The sequence below is a fragment of the Equus przewalskii genome, chromosome 17 (genome assembly GCF_037783145.1).
Source record: "Equus przewalskii isolate Varuska chromosome 17, EquPr2, whole genome shotgun sequence".
NCBI classification, from domain to species: domain Eukaryota; kingdom Metazoa; phylum Chordata; class Mammalia; order Perissodactyla; family Equidae; genus Equus; species Equus przewalskii.
In genome coordinates, this window is record NC_091847.1 from 71,752,319 (window position 1) to 71,775,851 (window position 23,533).

A 23,533-nucleotide genomic window follows, 5' to 3' on the forward strand; every position below is an offset into this window, starting at 1 on the left:
CCATCTCCAATGTCACTACTCAGCCCTCATTTTACACGATCTATCCGCAGTATTTCACAGAGATGACCACCCCTCCTCCTCGAATTGCTTTCTTCAATAAACCTCTAGAATACCATGTTCTCTTAGTTTCCTCCTACTTCATTGCCCATTCCCTTTCCATCTCCCTTGCTGTTTCCTCCTCATCTTCCTGACTTCTAAACACTGTAGTGCCTCAGGACTTAGTCCTCAGAACTCTTCCCTTGCTCTGTCTCTCACACATGTGCATACACACACACCCCACCTCATATCCAATAAATCAGAAAACTCCAAGAAGTCAGCCTTTGAAATACATCCTGAATCTGATTACTGCCCATCACCTCCTGCTACTTTTACTCTGGTCCAAGCTACCATTATCCCTTCCCTGGATTCTGCCCCAACCATTCTGCTTCTGCCCCAACCATTCCTCAATCTGCTCTCAAAAGACCAGCGAGAACTGATGCATTTAAAATTTAAGTCAGATCATGTCACTCTTCTACTCAAAATCCTCCAATGGCCTCCAAACTCATTCAGAGTAAAAACCAAAGCCTTACACTGGGCCCACATGGGCCGAGGGATCTTCCTGCTTCCTCTAAGACACTACCTCCTGCTCTCCTCCCTGAACATGACTCTGCACTGCCATTCCCTTTGCTGTGACACTCTTCCTAAAATCTGCCCCCACATCTCCTTCAGCCACTTTCAGGTCAGCATGACCATAACATACGGAATGAAGCCCTTCTCTAGTCTCCCTGTTGAAAATAACACACTCCAATTCCTCAACTTCCTACCTCCCTCCCGGCTTCATTTTTCTTCAAATCACTTATCAACATCTGGCATACTATAAACTTAGTTGTTTATCTGCTTATTGCCTGTCCCCCCCCCACTAGAATGTAAGCTCCACAAGGGCAGGGAATTTTAAAACTCATTCAATCCTGGATCTCCTGGTACCTTGTACAGTGCCGAGCACAGAATTCATATTCAACAAATATTTCTGGAGGGAAAGCAGGGACAGAGAGAAAGCCATGTCAATCAGAAGTTGTAGTAACAGAATTTCATGTAGGAAACATCTCTTTGGCAGTGGCAGAACCATTCATCACCAATCTTTCCCAACAAAAAGATTATAAATAATACAAGTGGAAAACACATCTACTATCATAGGTCATCTAATAGTTCAGTAGAAGCCTAGTGGGCTAACCACCATGACAGCTCAAGATCTGACTAATGATAAATAACCTGGGAAGATCCTCAATGCTCATCATATACATCAGGGATCAAGTGAGGGTTGCCTTGCCTCAAATTTCCTAAGAATGCTTCCAGTATTCCTACATAACCCATCCTTGGGAGCGTGGGGATGATTTCACAGCTAAGCATCTTCATGACAATGGCCATGGAACTAACAGGGTTAACCCTAAAATACCCAGATTTAGATGATTAATCCTAGGCTGGCATACTATAATAATAGACATCCCTAGAATAGAAAGCATCCCACAAGGCATTACAGGCCCAGAATGTTTCCTGCTTTGTTTTGCTGTACAGCCTATCAGAGAAGTAAATGCAGTTGGGTATATTATTTTAGAATAAAATATATACCAGTCAGTAGCATGTGCCAACCATAAAGAAAATTTTTCATCTTAAAATATTATTCTAGTATTGGCTCCAGATAAAATGATTATAGAAGATCCCAGGTCACAAACATTTCATTAGCACATCTGCAATAAATAATTTAAAATAATATTACTGAAAATGTAAGTATTTTCAACTAATTTATGGAAACCAGGGAACCTAGTCATCCTTTCAGAACATGCTGCATTTTTAAGCTTCTGAGCACTTGAAAGGTAATCGTACATACAAATTTTTCTAAGCAATCACACAGTTGACTTAGAAACAGAGAAGTACTGAAAAGAAAAACCCATTTCTAAATTTAAATACAATAAAAAATACAGAGAGCAAAACAATTCCTTGAACCTCAACAAAAAAGTATATTCTACTTCAAATGCATACTTGGATTTATAAAATAAGATGATCATTAAGAGCATTTATACATTTTCACTCCAAACTTACTTAGCCATATCTCTAGTCAATTGCATAAATCGTTCTCCATCAGACGGAGACAACAGGTTTAAAATGCGCCTATAACCATCCATTGCCATTTTATGGTCTCCCATCTGTTCATAAAGGCTCGATCGCTCCCACAGATAACGGACATTAGTAGGTTCATACTTAAGAGCTAAAAAGAAAAAAAGAATATAAATTACAGATTTATCATAAAAAGGGGTTCATGGTACCTGGGTGTGACCCATCCTCATTTCAGAAAATTTAATAAACACTCTAAACTAATTCTCCAATGGAACCAAGCAGGTTACTTTGGAATAAATCCACCTTCACAGGACCTCTCGACAAGGCCTGATCTAAGACCAGCTAGAACCTGACTCTCCTCACTAATCTTCCTTTGATCACCCTAGTCTCATATTAACCCTCAAGGAACAGCTTAGAACCAGCACTGATCTCGGTGGGAAACTGAGGGTACTTACTCTTCGTCTACCAAGTTTTGTGCTGTATTAGCTCATGCTATAAAAAAAGTTACTGGTAAATATGAAAACAGAGGAGCCCCAAATACTTACCTCTGATATAAAAAATAAATATATTTTAGCTAACCTCACCTCAGAGTAGTAAGTACAATTATCAAAAAACCTATTATGTAACCTTTCATCAAACAAAAGGAAAGAAACATTTTAATTACCTTTTGTGTAGCAAAAAATAGCCTGCTTAATATTGTCTTGTTCCAGGGACATTTCTGCCAATCTAACCCATTCTTCAGTGTCACTGGGATTTAAATGTGCAGCAATCAACTCAAACTGCAGCGATTTCTCCATGTCACCCTGGTCCTCATATATCATGGCAAGAGTAGAGAATGGCTCATAAGCAAGAGGAGCTAAAAAGAAATTTAAAAAAACAAATTCCATTGGCTGAGGGATGAGGCTTGAGCTGATGTCAGTCTCATGATTCAAATTATGAATCCTTTTTTTAATACTTAAACTCTTTAAATACCTCTAACAAAATTATACAAACTACCTAATGGAAATTAGAATAAACATTAGATTATATTTGCTTTATTTTATTTTCATACATTTTGGGCACTTTTTTTGTGTGTGTGTGAGGAAGATTGGCCCTGAGCTAACACCTGTTGCCAAACTTCCTCTTTTTGCTTGAGGAAGATTGTCCCTAAGCTAATGCTTGTTCCAATCTTCCTCTATTTTTTTGTATGTGGGATGCCACCACAGCATGGCTTGTATGGTGTGTAGGTCTGTACCCAGGATCCGAACCTACAAACCCTGGGCCACTGAAACAGAGTGCACAAACTTAACCATTATGCCACCAGGCCGGCCTCCATTTCTGGCATTTTTAAAGCATACTTTTCTCTAAGCAAAGCGTAGTTTCATGAAAAACTTTACTCTCCACCATGCCCCCCTCATGAAAATCCCCCTCTGCTAAAGCTAAACATGGCTCAATAACTCAGCAAGTTCCTTCTGATGAGCATCAGCCACGTCAGTGGGGGTGAATCTTCACAATCCAGCTCCCAGACCAAGGAGGATGGGATGAATGGAGAGAGGGTACCTAAGCAGCACCTAAACCCAGGATATCCAAGTGAATGGCTAATCTGCATTTCTGAAAGAACGTTTCTTAAATGAAGTTCTAAGATTATGAGGAATTAAACTCAAAGATAACTCTCAAAAACAAACAACTGTAAACTGAAATAAAGAAACAGACAATATGGGAAAGTAGGAAACAAACAAAATATCCTGAAGAAAAAACTTCGGTTAAACTTATTTCGATGGGGTAGTAAAGAAAAAGCAGTGACTCAACTTATCCTAATGAATCATCCAGGAAACTTACAACAAGACTTCTACAAGGACTTTACTCTAAATAAAAAGAAATGCCAAAATATTGAAAAGATAAATTAAAAGTTCACTGTATTACAACTACCCAAGCCACTACACAGGGCATCATTTGGCAACACATCAGGAAAGGAAAATATTAAACACAAGCAGCTAGTTAAAAAGTCGCCTTTGAAGACATCCTTCAATATGCCAAGACCTGCAGTTTAATGGAAGATGACAAGTATAAATTGTGTCTTTTACCAAAAACTAGATTAAAATAATCTAGCACAGTCTTATTTGGAAAACAGAAAGAAAAAAACACTCTTCAAGCGATTTTAACATAATGTGTTTGCCATATTTATAAAAGACACAGAATGCAAAAGTCTCAAATCCCTAAGATGAAACATTAAAAAACAAGCAAATAAAAACAAGAATGAAGGCTGTAGGGGTTCAACAAATATTAATGATATTTCACTGAGTCATACTCTGATTTTCATTTTCTTGGTAATATGTTCTACTAAATGTGAAAAGTGCAAATCACTGTTATCACAATCAACTCCCAGCTTCTGAACATATTTTTCAAATAGCACAGTGAAGTCCTCCTCTATCTGTAAAAGTCAGACTACTAAACTTCTGTTGGGAATAATTCCACAGAAAATACCCTGTCTTATGATTTCCATGCACATCAATATCGCCTCTTCACGTTCTCCTCGCGCAAAGCGAATGTTGGCTTCACCCATGAGGCCTCTCAGAGCTCTGGGAAGTTTACTCCGAGGCCTTTTCTCCTGTACAGAACAAATATGACACTTAGATTAAAATATAGTAATGTCTTAGATTTCAATTCCAACCATATTAACAAATACAGACCCTAATGACACTGACATTTTTCTTTAAAACTTTTCAATCTTTTAAAATCAGAACTAAAGACTTTGGTTGTGATTATAACTGACTCATTAACATTAAAGTCTATATTTCAGGAAAAAGTCTAAAACTCAACTGCAAGAAATAGCAGAAATTATTCTATGATACTCTCCAAAAAGGAGCACTTCAGAAAATTAAAAAAAAAAAACCCTACAGTACAAAGTTCAAAGTACAGTAAACTATATAAAGAAAGCAAAAACCAAAGTAGTCAGCAATTACTAAATTACTAATTAGAATTATAACAAATGCAGGAGAGGATGCTGCAAAATAGATTTATATGCCAGGAGACGACTTATGAAGTAATCTACTGAAGACCCTCCTTCTTTCAAATTTATCTACTCAGAATGAACTTGGTTAAAAAAAATCAAGTTACAATATACACTTTTTAACAGCAAAACTATAGTACGTTTTGACATATGCAACAATTGAGGTTTACATTAAAAAAATCTCTAAAATGAAACATTAGAAACCAGTAACAGGAGCTGTCTCACAGTATCTCCTTTCTCACAGCTGGAATTCTTTTGGAATATACGTATAATTTAAAGATTTCTTTTTTAATTACTATGTCACATTTCTGCATTCTGTTTATAAATACCGAAGTAAGGAACGACGTACTTTCATCATTTTCTTGGTCTCCCGGTTGAGAACCATCTCCAATACAAACACATCGCCTGCAGTGGGTTGCTGTGGTGTTTCCTCCTCCTCCTCCTCCTCCTCCTCTTCTTCGTCCTCTTCCTCCTCATCATCTTCATTCTCTCCAAGCATGGAAGCAAAGACTTTGTGAACTGACTTACTGACTCCATCTGACGTTTCTCCTGAAGACAGACACATTGAGGTTACGAAAAACCAACCACACAAAAAAGCTTTAGAACACTCAGCAGTCTAAAGAAAAAAAACAATATTCTCTGGAATATAAATTTCTACCCTAGCAACACCAAACTTGAAAGTGAAAGATCGACAAATGAACTCTCCCAAAAACCCAAAGAAGAAAGCTGTCACAAAGCCATGTGTTTCACTCTGTAGGAATTGCTGACTCATCCATTAGGTCTCAGATAGACAGGCAAAATTAGGTGGGAAATCAGAAGCACACGCAGCAACAGTTAAAAGTAGAGAGGACCAAAACAAAAGAATTGTAAGACTCAGACCTATGAATTAAAGTCTGGTGGTACACAGCCAGGTGGTATAGAATAGTGGTAAAGGGCAAGGCCTCTAGAGCCGAGCTGTCTGGTTTCAAACTTCATCTCCATCTCTCGCTAGCTGTGGAGCCTTGGGCATATCACTGAAGCTCTCTGTGCCTCAGTTTCTTCATCTGTAAAAAGCGGTTAATAATAATGTCTGCCTTATAGGGCTAATCTGAGGATGAGACAAGTTCTTAAATATATTCGAATAGAATAATGCCCAGCAGAAAGTAAGAGCTTAATAAATGCTATTATTAATATTAAAAAGTATTATTATTTCAGGAACAAAATAACATCACATACTTCATTTGCATCTGAGGATACCATTATAGTACAACGATTTTTCTAAGTTCATAATGATGATCATGAATGATCAAGAAAAGGTTAAGTTTAGAAGTTAATTTTCTGTTGAAGCAGAGACATGTAACATATTTCAGAAAAGTCCCAACAAAATAGTTAAAATTAAAAATACACATGTGTGCGTATGTGTGATATATATATATATATATATATATATATATATATATATATTTGTGTTCAAAAATCCTTAAGCTTATTCTCTTATGTGAAATACCTCAAACCCCAAAAATGATGGCTAACTGAGATAGGATGTTCAAGGAAGAACAGAATAATAAAAAAAATATATTTTATGAGCAACGAATAAGTAATTATTATTATGAAGTCATAACGATCATCCTCAAGAATTCTGAACATCCAAAATAAATAAATAAATGTGTGAAATAAAACCTTGTCAATCAATAAAATTTATTACAGTAACAAAGGAGAAAAATCATATGACCATCTTGATAGCTACAGAGAAGCATTTGATAAAATCCAACACCCATTCCTATTAAAAATTCTTAGTCAACTAGAAATAGAAGGAATATCTTTAATCTGATAAAGAATATCTGCTAAAAACATTTCCAGTTAATGGTGAATTATTCAAAGTTACTGGGAATGAGACAAGTATGCCTGCCATTGTCACTCTTTTCAACATTTTACTGGAGGTCCTAACTAATGTAGTAAGGGAAGAGAAATAAAAGGCATAAAGATGGCAAGGAAGAAATAAAATTGTCATTATTCACAGATGACATGATTAGGCACATAGAAGATCCAAAAGAAACTACATATAAACTGTCAGAATACATGAATTTAGCGGGGTTCCTAGATAGGTCAATACACAAAAATTAATTGTAGTTTTTGTATCAGCAACAATGAACTGAGAATGAAATTAAAGGAAGACTCTATCTGCATGGCGTGAAGGAAAGGTGCTGAAGAATAAGAATTTAGCAGTAGTATTCCCCGCAAGGCACAGGAGAAAAGAAAGACTGACTCCAGCGGCCATATATTCCAATTAGCAGACTTTGCCAAAGCCTGTTCAAACTGACTCCTTCTTCGGCTCTGAAGACATGCTCATACTCACCAAGGGTCTCGGTAAAGTTCTGGGACAATTCCTTCCTGAGAAACTGGGAGCTTTATATCTTAAAAGGACTGATGGGATTATTCGACTATTATTTGTCCTATTTGATGGGACTGTTATTAGTCGGTGCGCATCTGACTGCTCATGATGAGGTAGAATTGGATTCCATTAATCCCTCTTTTTACGGAGGGCCTGATGGCCACCTCCCAGGGGCAGCTTTAGGCAAGAAGACTGGCGGGCACCCCGTGGCACCTGCTGCTACAGCTGCAGCTCAGAGACCTGATGAGGCAACAGCTGCTCCTCCCCGGAGCAGGTAAGGAAGGACCCACGGGTTGCTAGCACAACTTCAGCCCCCTTTTCCACTCCACTTGCCTGGCACTCTTCTAGGTCTTTTCTTCCCCACTTGGTCCGAGGAGGCAGGAATAAAGCTCATTTGTTTTCTGCTCACTCTAGTATGTTTCCTCTGTGCAAAGGCTTATTTGTTCAGAGGGAAAAGAATCAGCCTCTACATCTACCCTCTAGGACTAGAAAGCTTAATTTAGTTTTCAATCAGACCCTACAAATGAAGTTACATTCTAATTGATAGTTCAGCATCCCAGGTAACTTGATATGTGTAAATGGATACCATGAACTATTATCAATATTCTGATCACTAGAAAGCTATATAGATCACTGGAAATTAATAAATTTGCATAGTAATCCATCAATTAGGCTCTGATGAGTTTAATTAGTCTGGGTGCACTAACCAAATTTAATATCTGCACATGCAGAGCTGAGGAGTAGATCCTGGAATGGGGTAGCATACGGAGATACCCATGCTGCATGTGAGGCCCCATCCGGGCAGTCAGCTGGCCTTCCACTCTGACATTTCTATCTCACCTCGCATAACTAAAGCAGTGGTTTGGAAGCCACTGCGGATAGAAATATAATTCATTACAATTTTGGGGAGTATACTCTGGAAGTAATTAGTAACCAAATGAGAAGGCCAATTTAAAAACTAATGACACTAAAAAGGCTTCCAAACAAATACTGATGTCAATTTCAAACACTTTTTCCACACAAAAAACCATCACCATATTTAATAACTCAACGAATACTGAGCATCCACTATATACCAAGCACTACGCTCCTGATAAACCAAGTAATCAACAACAGAATACCACTGCAATGAAAAAATAATGTTTTCACTAAACTATTTGGTAGTTTTAACATTTAATGCAAGTAGCAAATGATCTTAGCATACCTTCATTGCCATCTTTGTCCTGGGATCTGGAAGAGTCAACTCCTGATGATGACGGAACTTCAGAGTCATTTGGATTTTCTTCTGCTGATAACTTTCCTTTCTCCTGAAGACTCTGGGATTGAAAATTAATTAATGATTGCAAAAACCATGGCAGGTTTCTCTCTCTCCAGTTGAGAATAGGGCATCTGCCTTATTTTCGACTTCTATAAATACTTGAGTTCTGCACACATACACAGTACATGGAATCTATATTTGAATGTTGTCAAAGCCTTTCAGAGAAAGATACAATATCTTGATGATTTCACTAATCTACATTGTATCCTAGCTTTTTAAATGAAAATAGATGGTCACATGAATAAGGAAAGAATCCACCAGCTAATTTTAAAGGTGCGATTACTTTTATTTTCCCTCACACTTGAAATAAGTGAGAAGATACGGAAAGTTCAGATATTTCCTCCTAAGTATGAAAAAATACGTAAGAGTGAAGATTTTGTTATCAGACAAGAAAATTCTTTTTTTTGGTGGAAGATTACACGACACCATCGGGAGACTCCTCAAAAATGGGAGCTCACACCTCTCAGTTTAGAACTAGAGAGGTGAGTTGCCCAAACGCCCAGGAAGACTTGGTGGCAAAGCTGGGACTAGAAGCAGAACTCCGACTGCAAACTCCAGTCCCCACTCCGACTACCGGCGCTAAGCGACCCTCAAGTAAAATGTCCTATTGGCACAAGAGAAGAGGTTACCACGGGGACAAAAGCTTGCCGGTGGCGGAAGTGTTTTTAGAGCACAGGGCGGAGGTGAGACCTGGGGTTTCGGGAAGAAACTGCTGGGAACTCCCGGCCCGCCGCATCCCAGGGAACGCGGTCACCGGGGACCCCCATCTCCCAAAGGGCATTAGGGCGACAGGACGGTGAGGGGCATCCCAGCCTAGCGGCGCCTCACTTTCTTCTCGCGAGTTTTTCTCTCTTCTCTCCGCCTTTCGAACTCCTCGAAGGAGATCTTTCCTTCCAGGTAGTCGATAAGCTCCGGGCTGAACCCCGACATGTCTGCGGGCCGGATACACAGCCCCAAGAACCGGGACAGAACCGGGAAGAGCTGCCCCTCCCAACTTCGCTCCGCGCCGGCGCCGAGAGCAGGGACCGGCGTGCTCCCGAGAAACGGGCCCGGCCTGCACCGCGGCCGCCGCGCTCGGGTTCCGCCGCCGCGTCTGGCCCCGCTCCGCCCAGGGGCGGAGCCTCGGTGCGCCGGCCTCCGGCTCTGACCTCCTGCTGCAGATTGTTAGGGAGTTGAAAAGAAATGTGCTTTAAAGAAATTGTCTTTAAATAATTTCCCTCAATTCCCCATTAGGGTCCTCACTACCAATCCATTTCCCTTTCTGGATGTTTGTTCTGTAAGTTAATTTGATCTTTGCCGTAGTGATTTTCTTCTTAATTTAACCGCTTGCCCGCCCGCGTGCATGCGCCGCGGAAGCCGGAGTCCTCGCCCAGGCTACGCTGTCAATCTCACCTCCCCCAATCAAAGGCACCGTCAGTTTCCCGTCTTCCCCAAATCCTCAAACTCTGCTTTCCTCGGGCTTCTTCTCAGCCTGTAAATAAGTTCATCTGGACTTTATGTTCCGCCTCTAACTCTCACCCTAGTTTTCTTCACAAACTTTTACAAAGAGTCGAATGCTTGATATGATAATCAAACCCTGTTGCCCGTTTACTGTAGGTCATGTCCTGTCTTATGCATATTACATGCATATCTCAAAATAATCCTTAAAAAAGGATATTGTTGTCGCTAATGCCAAAGTCCAGTATCTAATAAGAAGTAGGACCAGGATTTGAACCCTGGTCTATCCAACTCCAAATCCCATGCTAGGAATTAATGTGATATACCGCCTCGCCTCAGTGGAAGTATTTTTCACCTCCTGCACACTGTTGTGGTGTGTCTTTTACCTTGTGTTCTGTTTCTCTGCTGTTCTAGAGACGCTAGCCGTCAACCTCTTGAGAACAGCACTACCTGATAGCACCTTTGCGAACTCTCCTCTGTAGCCTAGCAATCTGTGCTCAAAATACCCTTCTGAATTAAATCGGATGGAATTGAAAGTGCCTCGGGAATGGGCAAGGGAGTCGCGGTATGGGGAATGCAGCTCCACATGCAAACAAGGTTAGAGAGGATTCCTGGGAGCCTACCACGTGGCGGGCGGTGCCTCTTTACTACAAGGCGGATGAGGATAAAAGCAGCAGTGGGACGGGTGGCAGAATGAGGGGCCATCCTGCGAGAGGGGGACTTGGGGTGAGAGAAGAATATCTCACAGCTAGAAGTCATCCCCTTTCTCATGATGAAGGCTCCTCAGGGCCCTACATGGGTATGAAATATGGGGGGCTAGCGTGTGGGTTGGGTCAAGGTAATCCACAGAAATCACTTATAGCAAAACCTTCTCCTGAATTTCTCTGGGCAGTCAGGGAAGGACATCTAAGAGGAAGTCAAGAGGCTCTAGTCCTAACTCTCCCAGGGGAGAAGGAGGGAATCAAAGGGAGGAAAGATGGTCACCTGGTAAGGAGAACGCTCTCCTGGACCCAGATGGCTTAGACTAGCTTGTTTTATTACTGGCTGCCAGGAATACGGCAATACCTGTTGTAAAGATACAGATTCATGTTGGGGAGAACGGCGGGCAGGGAGCAAGGGCTGGAAGGATAGTCTCTCTGCTATGGAACAGGTCGATGACGTGAAAGTTCATTTACAGGTCAGAATGTAGCAACATATCTTGACGTTGTAATCGTTCTGTTTTTCTTTTCTCCACTTACTTTAAGCGATTTGTCCCCGGGTGAATCAGAGGCATCTGCGTTTCCTTGAGATGAAGTGGGATTGTTATAGCAGCCATGAAAATAGCAAGAAGAAACTTCTCAGGCTTTAAGAATGATTTTTGAGTACCAAAATGGAAAGTCTGAAGAAAGCAGAACATTGAATTTGTGCCATGACAATAGAATTAAGAGTACATGAGAAGGAGATGACTCCATCCTTCCTCCTTGTCTGTGGGTGTGACCCTTTTGGGGAGACAAGTTTTCCATGGGTCTCTCACTTTTCTGCAAAAGCTTGTGAGAGCCTTCCTTCTGAGCTATCTTTTCAAAGATGTCTGCAGAACAGAGAGCCTTGAGAAAGAGAGAAATAGTGTCTCTCTCTGGGCAAAGTTTGGGCATGTTTGCTAGTAGCCTCCTTATAAGTGTGGGGTTTTCCTAAGCTTGGGGTTCCTCAGCTGTGGCCCAAACCTACTTGTGCGCTGCATACACCTGGGCCCACCTCCTCGTGGCCCCCATGATACTTGGGGGATAAGGAGAACCATTGAGAATGTAAAACTCATGCTGCCTGCTGTGCTATGAGTGATAAGTCCGCTGCCTCAGACCCAGGAGTCTCAGGTGTCTGCCAGCATCTGTGAAGCTGTAGTGGGCTAGCGTGTCACTTGCAAGTAGGGTAAAACCTCGTATCCTTAACAGTTCTTGACCACCCCAGATCTGGGACAGTGGACAAGAGGCCATGCCTGGGGATGAGGAATTGGGTGCTCATCAAAGAGGATCAGAGTCATTGTTGAGAGGCTGTCAAGGACCTGTGTAGAGAAGTACTGCCGACCCCTTGAGAGCCCAGATCACCTGCAGAACAGTTATTTGCATTGGAGGAAACATTCCACTTCCCCAGTGGGCTTTTAGGGATGTGTGTAGGGAGATCTTGGTCGTCAAAATAATACGGCAGGGGTGGGAAACTCCTAACAGATAGTGTCTGGGGACCAGGCTTGCTAAAGTGTCACACACAGTGAAGACCTGTCCTCCAACTGCCAACAGCATCACTGTGAAGAAACTCTAGTCAGTGCAGAGTGTAGGCCTTCCATCAACAGCCACCTGCCACTTGTGAGGAATTTTCCAGCAGAACGATGCATGCCCCTACCCTGAGACATTGCAAGCTCATAGTTAAATCCTGTGTGGATGCCCTTTCTTTTCAAAGTCCGTGAAACTGATAAGTATTCCTCTTGACTCCAGAGCAGGGTGGTAAAAGGGAAAAGGAAAATAAAGCACTGTACTTGAGTGGAACAGGACAGTGGTGGGACACTCCCCACCACTCTGCCATTTAGCTGAATAGGCTATGTATCACTTATATCTTTTTTTTTTTTTGAGGAAGATTAGCCCTGAGCTAACATCTGCTGCCACTCCTCCTCTTTTTGCTGAGGAAAGCTGGCCCTGAGCTAACATCCATGACCATCTTCCTCAACTCTGTGTGTGAGATGCCTGCCTCAGTATGGCTTGACAAGCAGTGCGTAGGTCCACACCCGGAATCCAGACTGGCGAACCCTGGGCTGCCGAAGCAGAACATGTGAACTTAACCGCTGCGCCATCAGGCCAGCCCCACTTATATCTTTTAAAAGATAAAATATATATATATATTCTTGACATTAACTAGAAGCAACTTCCATTACTGTGTGAAAATAGCAGAATGGCACACATTTACCTCAATCCAACAAGTACTCATTGAACAAACTAGGCATTGTGCTAGTTGCTGGAGAAATAAAAATGGCTTAGATATGATCTCTGCTCACAAAGACTTCACAACCCTCCAGGGAAATCAGACACATACACAACTAATTACAACAAAACATGTTGAACTAGACACAGGATCTGATCTTGTATAAATATTTTATTGTTGATATTCAGTATCAGTCATCCACAAAAAAGCCACAGAAAACTATTTTGGAATGTACAGATGTGTTATTAAGACACTGATGTTTGCTTCTAGTACAATGTTCCTTTCGCAGGAATCACAGAGAAAACAATGCAGCTCTCCATAAAGACACAGGAACGTGGCTCTTCCAAGTGAGAACATGAGAATCAGAGTAATTTGGCCCGAGCTGGGGTGGAGGTGAGGGTTGGCTGTAAAAGAAGGGAAATCCACCCATTTCCACTCTCCCTTCTTGAGGAGGTTGTGTGTGGGAGAGCCAGAGCAGAGGCGTGGCTAGGATATTTGGTGTAGCACAATGTCCACCTCTGGACATAGTCGCAGAGAACGTCTCCCAGAGACCCTGGCAACTCCTGGAATCTCATGTTTCGTTGCCTTCCATTTTAACTTAATTGCGGATGCTTATCACTTTCCCTTGCTATGAAAATAAGACTGTGAGGTCTTTCAACAGCGTATGTTGACAGTGAGAATGCATCTTTTTTAAGGAAAAAGATAAATATGTTAAACCCAAATCCCTGTTACATATAATAAACTAGAGCAAAAATGAGCAAATGAAAACAGTGATTGATAAAAGGTAATGAACATACAAGACAAGCTTAAAAGGAAACGTAATCTAGAAGCTCTTCATTTCTTTTAAATTTACGGTGTTTTTGTAACTCTTGCAAATATACACAGCGCTCTCCATCAGTATTTATGGTTATAGAACGGAAAAAAACACCAAACATATGCACGTAAGTCACATATGTCCCACAGCTCAAGCCATTTATATCTAAATCTGGAAATCAGAATAAAATCATTACAAATTGACAAAAAAATGGAGGGGAAAAAAATCACACAAAAGTTTAGCCATGGCCATGGTTGAATTTTTCTAATGAGATGCTTCATCGGTAGTTTGAAAATAGCCAGACGCCTAAAAGAACAAGAAAATGTTATAATGAAATAGAAAATGAAGACTCACAATTAACACAAACACCCAGAGATCAACATATTTCACTGAAAACTCCCTTTGTCTTCACTTTCTAATCAGAGATGTCAGGAAAGGAGAGCTCATAATTATGAAATATTCTCCAAATCAGGAGCTGCGCTTCTTTCACAAAGTTGAATAATTCCCATTAAATTACAATCTCACCCACAGGGTGCTTTCTCTGTTCCCTGCCTGAAACATTACCTCAGTCCACACTCACATGAAAGCAGGTATTCGATGTTTTCTCTGACACTTTCTATGACTTAGAGATTAGTATCTGCAAATTATAGTTGAAGAAATGAACAGGTAAGCAATTTGTATGCAACACTGTCTCATACTGAAGTAGGTACTGTGGTATTAATAAGTATTCTCTGTTTTAGTGTCTGCTACTGTAGGGCCTAAGTGTGACAAATAGTCAAGGGAACCTTTCATTAACATCCTTTTGTTAATCCTGTTTTATTTTCTCATTGTAGGACAGTTTTCAAGTGCATACGCCACATGGTAAGTTGCATCTTCTTTTTAGAATAACAATCATTATCTTTAAAAAATCATCACGTTTAAAAGAACTAATAATCAAAATCCTTTCACAAGCATAATGAAATGCAACAACGCTATGCTTTCTCACAATTTCATCAGTATGCTTGTGGAAGAATGAGAGTAGATTTTAATTATGATCCATTTCCCTTTATTACTCAGCTGAACAAAAAGCTAATAGATGAGAAGCAAAATGTATTTTCTTGGAATGCACCTTACCTGTTCCTTTTTAAACGGTAGGTGTTTATTTGCTAGGAATACTAAAGTAATAAGAATAATAAAATTCAAATCTTAAACATAAATACATTTCTACTTTTTTCAGTGAGAAAAATGTCATCTTTACTTATATTCTACTTTTTTTCCCCCAGGTGAGGAAGTTCAAGCTCAAATATATGCTTAATACTTTCTCCCCCAAAGAGAACCATTCTTTTAACTTTTACTTTCCATTCAATCCAACTGCACAATCCGACATATTTTTTTATATATGATTTTCCATATAACTTAGCTGCACGACCTGGTCTGAAAAAAGAGAGAGGTAGGGGCTGGCCCCGTGGCCGAGTGGTTAAGTTCGCGCGCTCCGCTGCAGGCGGCCCAGTGTTTCGTTAGTTCGAATCCTGGGCGCGGACATGGCACTGCTCATCAGACCACGCTGAGGCAGCGTCCCACATGCCACAACTAGAAGAACCCACAACGAAGAATATACAACTATGTACCGGGGGGCTTTGGGGAGAAAAAGGAAAAAATAAAAATCTTTAATAAAAAAAAAAAAAAGAGAGAGGTAATAAAAGTGTGTGGTATTTCATACGACCCACCTATCCCACTACTGGGTATTTATCCAAAGAACTTGAAGTCAACAATTCAAAGAGACTTGTGCACCCCAGTGTTCATTGCTTCAGTATTCACTGTAACCCCAGTGCCCATCGACTGATGAGTGGATAAAGAGGATGTGGTGTATATATACAATGGAATACTACTTAGCTGTAAAAAAACACAACATTGTCCCATTCACAACAACATGGATGGACCTTAAGAGTATTATGTTAAGCAAAATAAGCCGGATAGAGAAAGACAAACACCGTATGATTTCATTCATAAGTAGAAGATAAACTAACACGCGGACAAAGAGAACAGTTTAGTGGTTACCAAAGGGGAAGGGGGTTGGGGGGAGGCAACAAGGGGTAAAGGGGCACATTTATATGGTGAATGACAAATAATAATGTACAACTGAAATTTCACAATGTTGTAAACTATTATGACCTCAATAAAAAAAAAAAGTGTGTGGTGTTTCATTATACTTAATAATCCTATTAAGAGTGATAATTCTAGGGGTCAGCCCCGTGGCCAAGCGGTTAAAGTTCTGCATGCTCTGCTTTGGCGGCCTGGGGTTGAGCAGTTTGGATCCCAGGCATGGACCTACTCCACTCATCAGCCATGCTGTGGAGGCATCCCACATACAAAATAGAGGAGGGTTGGCACAGATGTTAGCTCAGGGTGAATCTTCTTAACCAAAAAAAAAAAAAAAAGACTGATAATTCTAATAATTAACATATCTCTCCCGAGAAAACTGTGCTTAAAAAATCTTAACTGTCATTTCTTTTTAAAACCAGACCATAAAATACCTGAACCAAATCCAAATATTAACAGCCACAAGTATCGTCAGAACTGAGCACATATTTATATCAGGAAATAAAATCACTTTTCAAATAAATGCTTTCAAAATCTCTTTATGACTTCATGACTGAGTTGTATGTTGGGACAGATCCTGGGAACAAAGAGATAAGTTTACCTGCGCTGAGGAGAAACTTCAGCCTTGAGGTAATCGGGAAAGGAGTTTTTCTGCTCTTCATAATCTGCAAATGCAGAAGCAATAAGTTCTGACCGGAAAGAGAGTGGTCTGGGATTCTCATTCACGGAGAAAGTATTTGGAAACCTCACAAGATCAAGACCTCTTCCCTTAAAATATGCCTGAAGGGTTCTGAAAAACTGAATAGAGAAAAAGAATGTTCAATGCCATATATAAATTAAACACCAAAAATGAATGTTTTCCCCCTGAGTTGACTTTAGGGCTAATCTAGGAGGCGGGAGGTGGAAAACTCAGAAACCAACTTCGGCTGCTGCTTCTCCTCCCCTCCATCATCCTCCACCGTGCCTTCTTTCCGCCCCTGCAACCCTTAACACGATAATGTCCTACTGGTGAATCGAGAGAGGAATATCGGCTATGCACAGCACCACAGTCGGAAGGCTCATCGTCCATCTCTGAGTGCCGAAGCCCGAGACTTTAAAAGGAAGCCCACAGTGCTCAGAGCTCGGCGCCTCCTCCCTGACTGACCCGACACAGATCTCGGTCACTGACTTCTGCAAGTTTCTTTTCAGACACGGGGGTTCCGCTTTCCTTTAGGAAGTGAATGTACAAAAGCTGTGCACAGTGCTGTTTGGTCATTTTCATCCTACGTGGTTATGTTTCACATCACTTTCTTTAGGAAAACTATATTTTGAAATAGTAATGTCAGCATGTTTACTGTATCTGGTGTATTTTTTAAAAGAGAATTTTTACTGATCTTCTGAATTCTATTTCCTAGATAACTTTATGTTGAAAATAATGCCTAGTAAATTGATAAGAATGCAGGTCAACTTTCTGTTTTTGCAATTGAGCTTTGCAAGTGTTGGTTATATGAGACTCTCTTTGATTATCAGTTCCACCTAAGCTGTGCAATAAGCAATTCCCTGTTACACTCCTGGTTGTATATGTACTAGAGATCAAGGCTATAAAGTCCATGTGTATATAAGACCATTTACGAATGTAATGTGCTCTGTGTGTATAAGATAATTTCTAAACATCATTTTGTTTCTCCTTACAGAAACAGATGTAAATGGGCCAGAGGAACAATAAGATGCCAATAGGACTAGGCTAGCAAAGCTCTTGTCTGGTCCCGTTGGGGGATCTTCTCAGCGCTTGGTGGCCTCTTCTCCACTGTGTGCTAGCAGAGCGCAGTGAGTAGGAATCCGGCCTGCAGCCCAGCACGTCCCAGTGTATGTCCTTACAAGATCTCGGTTTCTGGGGTTGTTGAGTGACTTCCATTTCTCTTCATTTCTCAGCATCGCTCCATGCACAAGCCCAAGCAGCACCAGGGCAACACACAGCAGCAGGCATGCTTTGGGCATGGTGGAATGAAGCTGAGTGAAAGGAAGGATCGGGGAAATGTCAACGGTCACAGAGAGAGAGAGAGAGAGGAGAAGGGAGGGCAAAAGTAGAAAAAAGAAAGTGGAAACACTTTTAAAGGGAGACAAGGAAAAAGAAATAGTACATTGGTTGACCTGAATTTTGCAGCCCTTTTTTCCTAGATTCGTTTGCAAATGAGGCCCCCCCCAAATCCAGTTGATTAGCTTAAAGGAGTCCATGATGATGAGCACATTATAGAGTGATAAGCAAAGCAATTAATAATATGACCTAGAAAGCCTGAGTATACCTTTTCATCTTTGAAAATGTGCTTTGTCTCCAAAGTGTAATTCTTAAAAAAAAAAAAAAAAAAAAAAAAACTAACCTTAAATTACTCTCAAGTATTAGAGAGCAATCTCAAAAAAAAAAAAAAAAAAAAAAAAAAAACCCAAACTGAGAAATGCGTTTAACACACACATCTGAGACAGACACACACCACACCAGCGTAAGAAGAGATTCTCTCCCACCCCAAGGCGAAATGAAGATGAAACACACAGAAAGGGCTAATTAAGCTTACCAGGAGTGTGGTTTCAGCCAGCCCTGGTTGGTTACCCTGCCTACAATCTGCAGGGTGATTCATGGCTACTTATAACCAGTGGATCAGCTGTAGGTGGGAGTCATTTACGTGAGCAGGGGGAGTTCAAAAATAATGATTCCATTTTCATCCACGGCACAAAGATCCTTGAGAATCACTTCTTCAAGCTTCTTCAGGGGTAACAGTGAACAATTTGTCTCGTAAATACAGCGGCCTCTCCTCCAACCACCGAACATTTTACAAAACACACAAGGCACTTCCCCACAGCAAAGTGGCTTTCTCCATTTTCACTCTTAAGAGAAGTGTATACACAGCAGCTGGGAGTATGATGATGATTATCCCATCTAATAGAACACTTTTTTGGAGATACCAGCTTTTCAAACTAACAGCATTTTTTGAACAGGAAATTCTACTGCAAGAGACAAAATTGTTCTTTGTGACCTATGCCTTATATTTCTTCTGAGAATCCCTAGAAGCTTTACAAATTTTAAATAGTGTCATGGTTTATCATAACACACTTTCAAAATAGAGCAACAAGATAGCACATGTTTCATAGAAAAAAGGAAAAATTACTATTCCTACAGCATCCCCTCCATGAATAAATGCCATCCATAGAAAATGGTAGGGTTGAGAAATTGGACTTGATGAGTTGTGAAGTTGCTTTGGTTCCAACAACTCAGAACAATCTAGACAAGCTCTTTGTAACAAGGCTAGTAATCTGAAGTGGAAATTAGAATACGTGGCTCTGCTCTCAGTCTTGCCATCTTGACCTTGAGCAAGTCACTATGATCTTCATTTGTTCATGCCTTTGTTCATTCATTCGAGAAACTTTTATTGAGTGCCTACTATGTGCCAGGCACTGCACTAGGCTTTGAGGATAAAATGGTAAGAATAATAACTATAGTCCTTGCCCTCAGTGAACTAATTGATTAGTAGGCAAGACAGACATTAACCAAATCATTATACAACAAAATGTATAAACATAAATGATGATAATTTCTATGATGAGACACTGGCTGCTATGAGGCTGCAGAATGGGAGATTTGATTCGGTCTCAGGGGTCAGGGAAGGCTTCTGTGAAGAAGCGACCTTACAACTGGCAGATGCATAGAGTTACCTAGGCAACCTAGGGAGAACGGACAGAGAAGAGTTTTGTGAATGAGATTAGGGAGCTGGCCCCATGGCTGAGTGATTAAGTTTTTATACTCTGCTTTGGTGGTTCAGTGTTCGCCGGTTCAGATCCTAGGTGCAGACCTACACACCACTCATCAAGCCATGCTGTGGAGGCATCCCACATAGAAGAACTAGAATGACCTACAACTAGGTACTGGGACTTTGGGGAGGGAAAAAAAAAAGAGGAAAATTGGCAACAGATTTAGCTGAGGGCCAATCTTCCTAAAAAAAAATTTAAAAAAAAAGTGGATGAGATTGCCTCAGTAAAGATTAGAAAATGAGAAGAAAACGTGGCCTAGGACTTGAGCTTTGAGAAATCTTAACATGGAACAGCCATATACAGGAATCTATACAAAAGAGATCAGGGAGGTGGGGGAAAACCAGGAGAATATGGAAGCAAGAGAAGAAAGTGTTTCAAGAAGGGACAAACTGGGTAAAATGAGGACTGAAAAGGGTTCGTGGAGCATTGGCGCTATTTTGGTAGATGGAGGTGAAAGTCAGATCAGAAGTGAGCGCATGGAGAGGAAAGAGAGAGAGTGAGCACATCCAGAGGTGGAAAGTTTAGCTGTGGAGAGAGAGAGAGAAGCCAGTAGCTGGAGGGGAGATGGAGTCAGGGGAAGGTGGAGTAGTCATTGTTTTTAATGGAAGAGGCTTGAGTCTGTTTAAATGTTAGTGGTTAAGAGAGTAAGTGAATACCCTGGGATTTCATTACACCAACTTAAAACTCCAGGACTCTGAAGTTAAAGCACGTGGTAATATGGAAGTATTACACTGTTAATGAGACTACTGCCAAGTCACTCACCAAAAACTCCCCAGACAATGCTCACTCTTACCTTCCCGCTGTCTGGCACTGAGCCCCGGGTGTAGACAGTGCACTTTTTAAGTGGGAAAGACTGAAGACATTAGAATAGATTTTCATAACCATTTGTCTGTGAATAATTTCCAACTTTAGTTCCATTTGTCTAAAAATACAACTCATTTGTTCTCCCTTTTAAGAGCTCCCCATTGAAGAAATATTTATAGTTTCTCAAAGGAGCAGTAGACTGAAGGTACCAAGAGTGGGGACTGGAATTGGCCACCCCAAGATATGTCTCTTTGGCATGAGGATTATTGGGCTGATTGCTTTTGATAAACTGGGACAGGGAAGGAGGCTCTGAGGAGTGGAACTTGCTTGCCCTTTGTTAGGAGACATTTACATTGTAAAGGAAATCTCCATCTGTAAAGATATCCCCCTCTGTACCAGGAAGAAGAAAGGGGATGACCTTCTCTCTAGAAACTCTTAATCAATGCCAAAGGCAAGGACTTAAATCTGCATTTGTTTATTGTGCTAGTCTGGTAACCTCCTGTAACTGACTTCTCTCCCCCTCCCAACATTGGCATTTCTTAAGGATTAAGCATCTTTCCTTAGGCTAGCAACTGATTGCTGTGCTCACCTGTGACCGCCCAGCTCCAGACTATAGACTTGCCTCCTGCTACGCCCACCGAGATAGCAGACCATTACCTGCTGTGTCCATCAAGCACTGTGCCGACAGGGCAATCTTGTGACTATTGTGGGAGGGACATTTCAATCACATGTGAAACACCCTGTTTGGGGGTATAAAACCACTCTGTGCACCCCACTTCTTCGGTGCCCTTTCTTCCTTCGGGAAGAAAGGCCCCGGACCATGGTTCCTCATAAAGCTTTGTTTAATTTTCTCTTGCTATTCTGTCTCATGTGAATTTAGTTTGTTCTCCGGCCAGATGAATCCCCATTTGGGAAGAAGAAATGTCTTCCTCCCCTACACATGCTCCACTTGGTGGCCTGGGGCTCGCCCGCCAGTTTGGATCCCCTGTGCAGACCTACACACTGCTCATCAAGCCATGCTGTGGCGGGCATCAGGCATATAAAATAGAGGAAGATGGGTGCAGATGTTAGCTCAGGGCCAATTTTCCTCAGCAAAAGGAGGATTGGTGGTGATGTTAGCTCAGGGCTAATCTTCCTCAAAAAGAATAAAAAACACCAACCCAGGACAGTTCAGCTTCCCAAACCATTAATTTCTGGTCTAAATTATCCCAATTGGCCTGTCCATTAAATAGAGCATTTGTCAAAGTAGCAGTTAGATATTCTAGGCAAAAATGCTCTTCCACATCCAGAGGCATCTGAATGAGGGCTCTATTGGCATCTCTCCATTAGAAACTGAGAGGAAAATAGCATACTCAGCACAGGGCTACACACATAAAGGAAATCCAATAAGTATCTGTTGATTGAATTACACCTGAATGAGATTTTAAATTCAAATGTAACGGTAAAGCTGAGGAAAGGGCACTAAATGAAGAGGACAGTGTGGGAGGCAGAGAGAAAGGTTAAAACTCTCTCTGTTGGACTATATAACTTTTCAAATCCTTCCTGGAGATTAGGAAAATCTTCCAATCCTTCCTCTTATTAGGAAAAAAAAGACAGAGCTGATATAGCTATCAGCTGTACTGTGAACAGAAGGAGAATTTAACCTCCTTTTTCTCCCCCTGGTCTGAGTAAGGGAAGGGAAATTGTTTAGAGACCGCTTCCTCAGCGATAACGGAAGCTTGCTGCTGTGACTCAGAGGGTAAGCTGGGCAGCTTTCTGCTCGTAGGGGTCAGAACTGCTTCTTGTGGCCGTGGGCAGATTTCAGTTTGAAAGCAGACTAAAGAGAAGAGGCGAGAAAGGAGCTACTCCTCCTGCCATGCACAGAACAGAAGCAAACAGCTGTGGTCAGGGGGACCCCCAGTGACCACGATGGATGGGAGAGGAGAGGCTCACCCCTCATATCCTCGGGCCACATCAAGCTTCCGCATCCTCTGGGACCCTGGGGAGGTGAGGGAAGGCTTAGAAACCACTGAAATTGGATCTCCTCCCAACCCTCCTATTCAGATAGGAGCTTAGAGTCAGACAAAGTCGGTTTAAAAAAACCCATGACATTCTTGAGCACCTCCATGCTGTGGTTAACCATTCGTCCCTTTTGGCAGTATCAATATGATACTGACCCTGATATCAGTTTCCCTACATTAAACTCAGCATGTATGGGGTTAAAACCAAAACACTCATTCCCTGCTTACTCTCTGGCTTCCTGGCTCCAGAATCCACTATCCTCCATGGAGACAGACACCACCAAGGACAAGCACCTGGATTCATTATCTCCTCCCCGCAAAGAGATCCAGGCTGCTGGAAAAGCTGCTGACCAGCAGGGCCATATGCTCCCCCTCCCCTACCTAAAACCCCAAATAAAAACCCTTCCTTTTAGCTTTTCTGGGAGTTTTGGATTTCAGCGTTAGCTGCCCTCTCTCCTTGCTCAGCGCCATGCAATAATGAAATTCCTACTTTCTTCCACTACACTCGGTGTCAGAGATTGGCTTGCTGTGCAACGGGTGAGCAAACTCACTTCAGGTTCGATATCAAATACAGTGTAAGTACCTCTGACCAACTCTGTATGGAGTTGACCCTCGGAATTCTCTAGTCATTTACTAGGGAGAAATCTGTTTTATTCTTTGCTGTCTTCTGTTTTGTTTTAAAAATGTTAAAGGGGTATATTAAAGAGGAAAAAAAAAGATCTTCCTCTGTTTAAAATATGTTACAGCTGTTTGTACCTCTTCAGGCCGGGGGTAAACAAGTTCTAGTTCTAGAAGTCTGGGCCCATAAAGGAAGGAGAACAAGGGCAAAGTGGGGTGGCCATTCTTCCTTGAGAGTGTTTGCTCTCAAGCCCAGCCTGGCCTCATGGCCTCTGCTCTCACCAGGTCT

The 23,533-nt window shown here is 41.3% G+C and overlaps 2 protein-coding genes across 3 annotated transcripts in view; both read right to left on the minus strand.

Moving 5' to 3' along the window:
* The window catches only part of GTF3C3 (general transcription factor IIIC subunit 3), a 28,773-nt gene extending 18,954 nt beyond the window's left edge, over positions 1 to 9,819 (minus strand). The window contains exons 1-6 of one of the 2 annotated variants that reach the window (XM_008518164.2): positions 9,598 to 9,814; positions 8,656 to 8,767; positions 5,430 to 5,629; positions 4,555 to 4,678; positions 2,756 to 2,947; positions 2,077 to 2,242 (exon numbers count right to left, since the gene is read on the minus strand). In XM_008518164.2, coding sequence (XP_008516386.2) covers positions 2,077 to 2,242; positions 2,756 to 2,947; positions 4,555 to 4,678; positions 5,430 to 5,629; positions 8,656 to 8,767; positions 9,598 to 9,699 — 896 coding nt within the window. In that variant the 5' untranslated portion in view covers positions 9,700 to 9,814. Of the gene's footprint in view, positions 1 to 2,076; positions 2,243 to 2,755; positions 2,948 to 4,554; positions 4,679 to 5,429; positions 5,630 to 8,655; positions 8,768 to 9,597 lie in introns of both variants that reach the window. The other variant, XM_008518165.2, reaches the window with a different exon arrangement.
* A 4,076-nt stretch (positions 9,820 to 13,895) lies between these two features.
* Positions 13,896 to 18,019, minus strand: C17H2orf66 (chromosome 17 C2orf66 homolog). Its single transcript, XM_070581735.1, has 3 exons — positions 17,900 to 18,019; positions 16,644 to 16,840; positions 13,896 to 14,269 (listed from the first exon to the last, which is right to left on the minus strand). Exons 1-3 carry the CDS (start codon positions 18,017 to 18,019, stop codon positions 14,044 to 14,046), a joined length of 543 nt encoding a protein of 180 aa, XP_070437836.1. The 3' UTR covers positions 13,896 to 14,043.
* Positions 18,020 to 23,533: the final 5,514 nt, after the last annotated feature.

Bases quoted from the DNA above. Each gene is read 5' to 3' on its own strand.
- C17H2orf66 (XM_070581735.1), bottom strand. From the start codon at position 18,019: ATGCCCAAAGCATGCCTGCTGCTGTGTGTTGCCCTGGTGCTGCTTGGG. The intron at 16,841-17,899 runs GTAAGGACATAC...TTCTCTATTCAG, and splicing joins ACCCCAGAAACCGAGATCTT to TTTTTCAGAACCCTTCAGGC. The intron at 14,270-16,643 runs GTAAACTTATCT...TTGTTCTTTTAG, and splicing joins GAAGTTTCTCCTCAGCGCAG to GCGTCTGGCTATTTTCAAAC.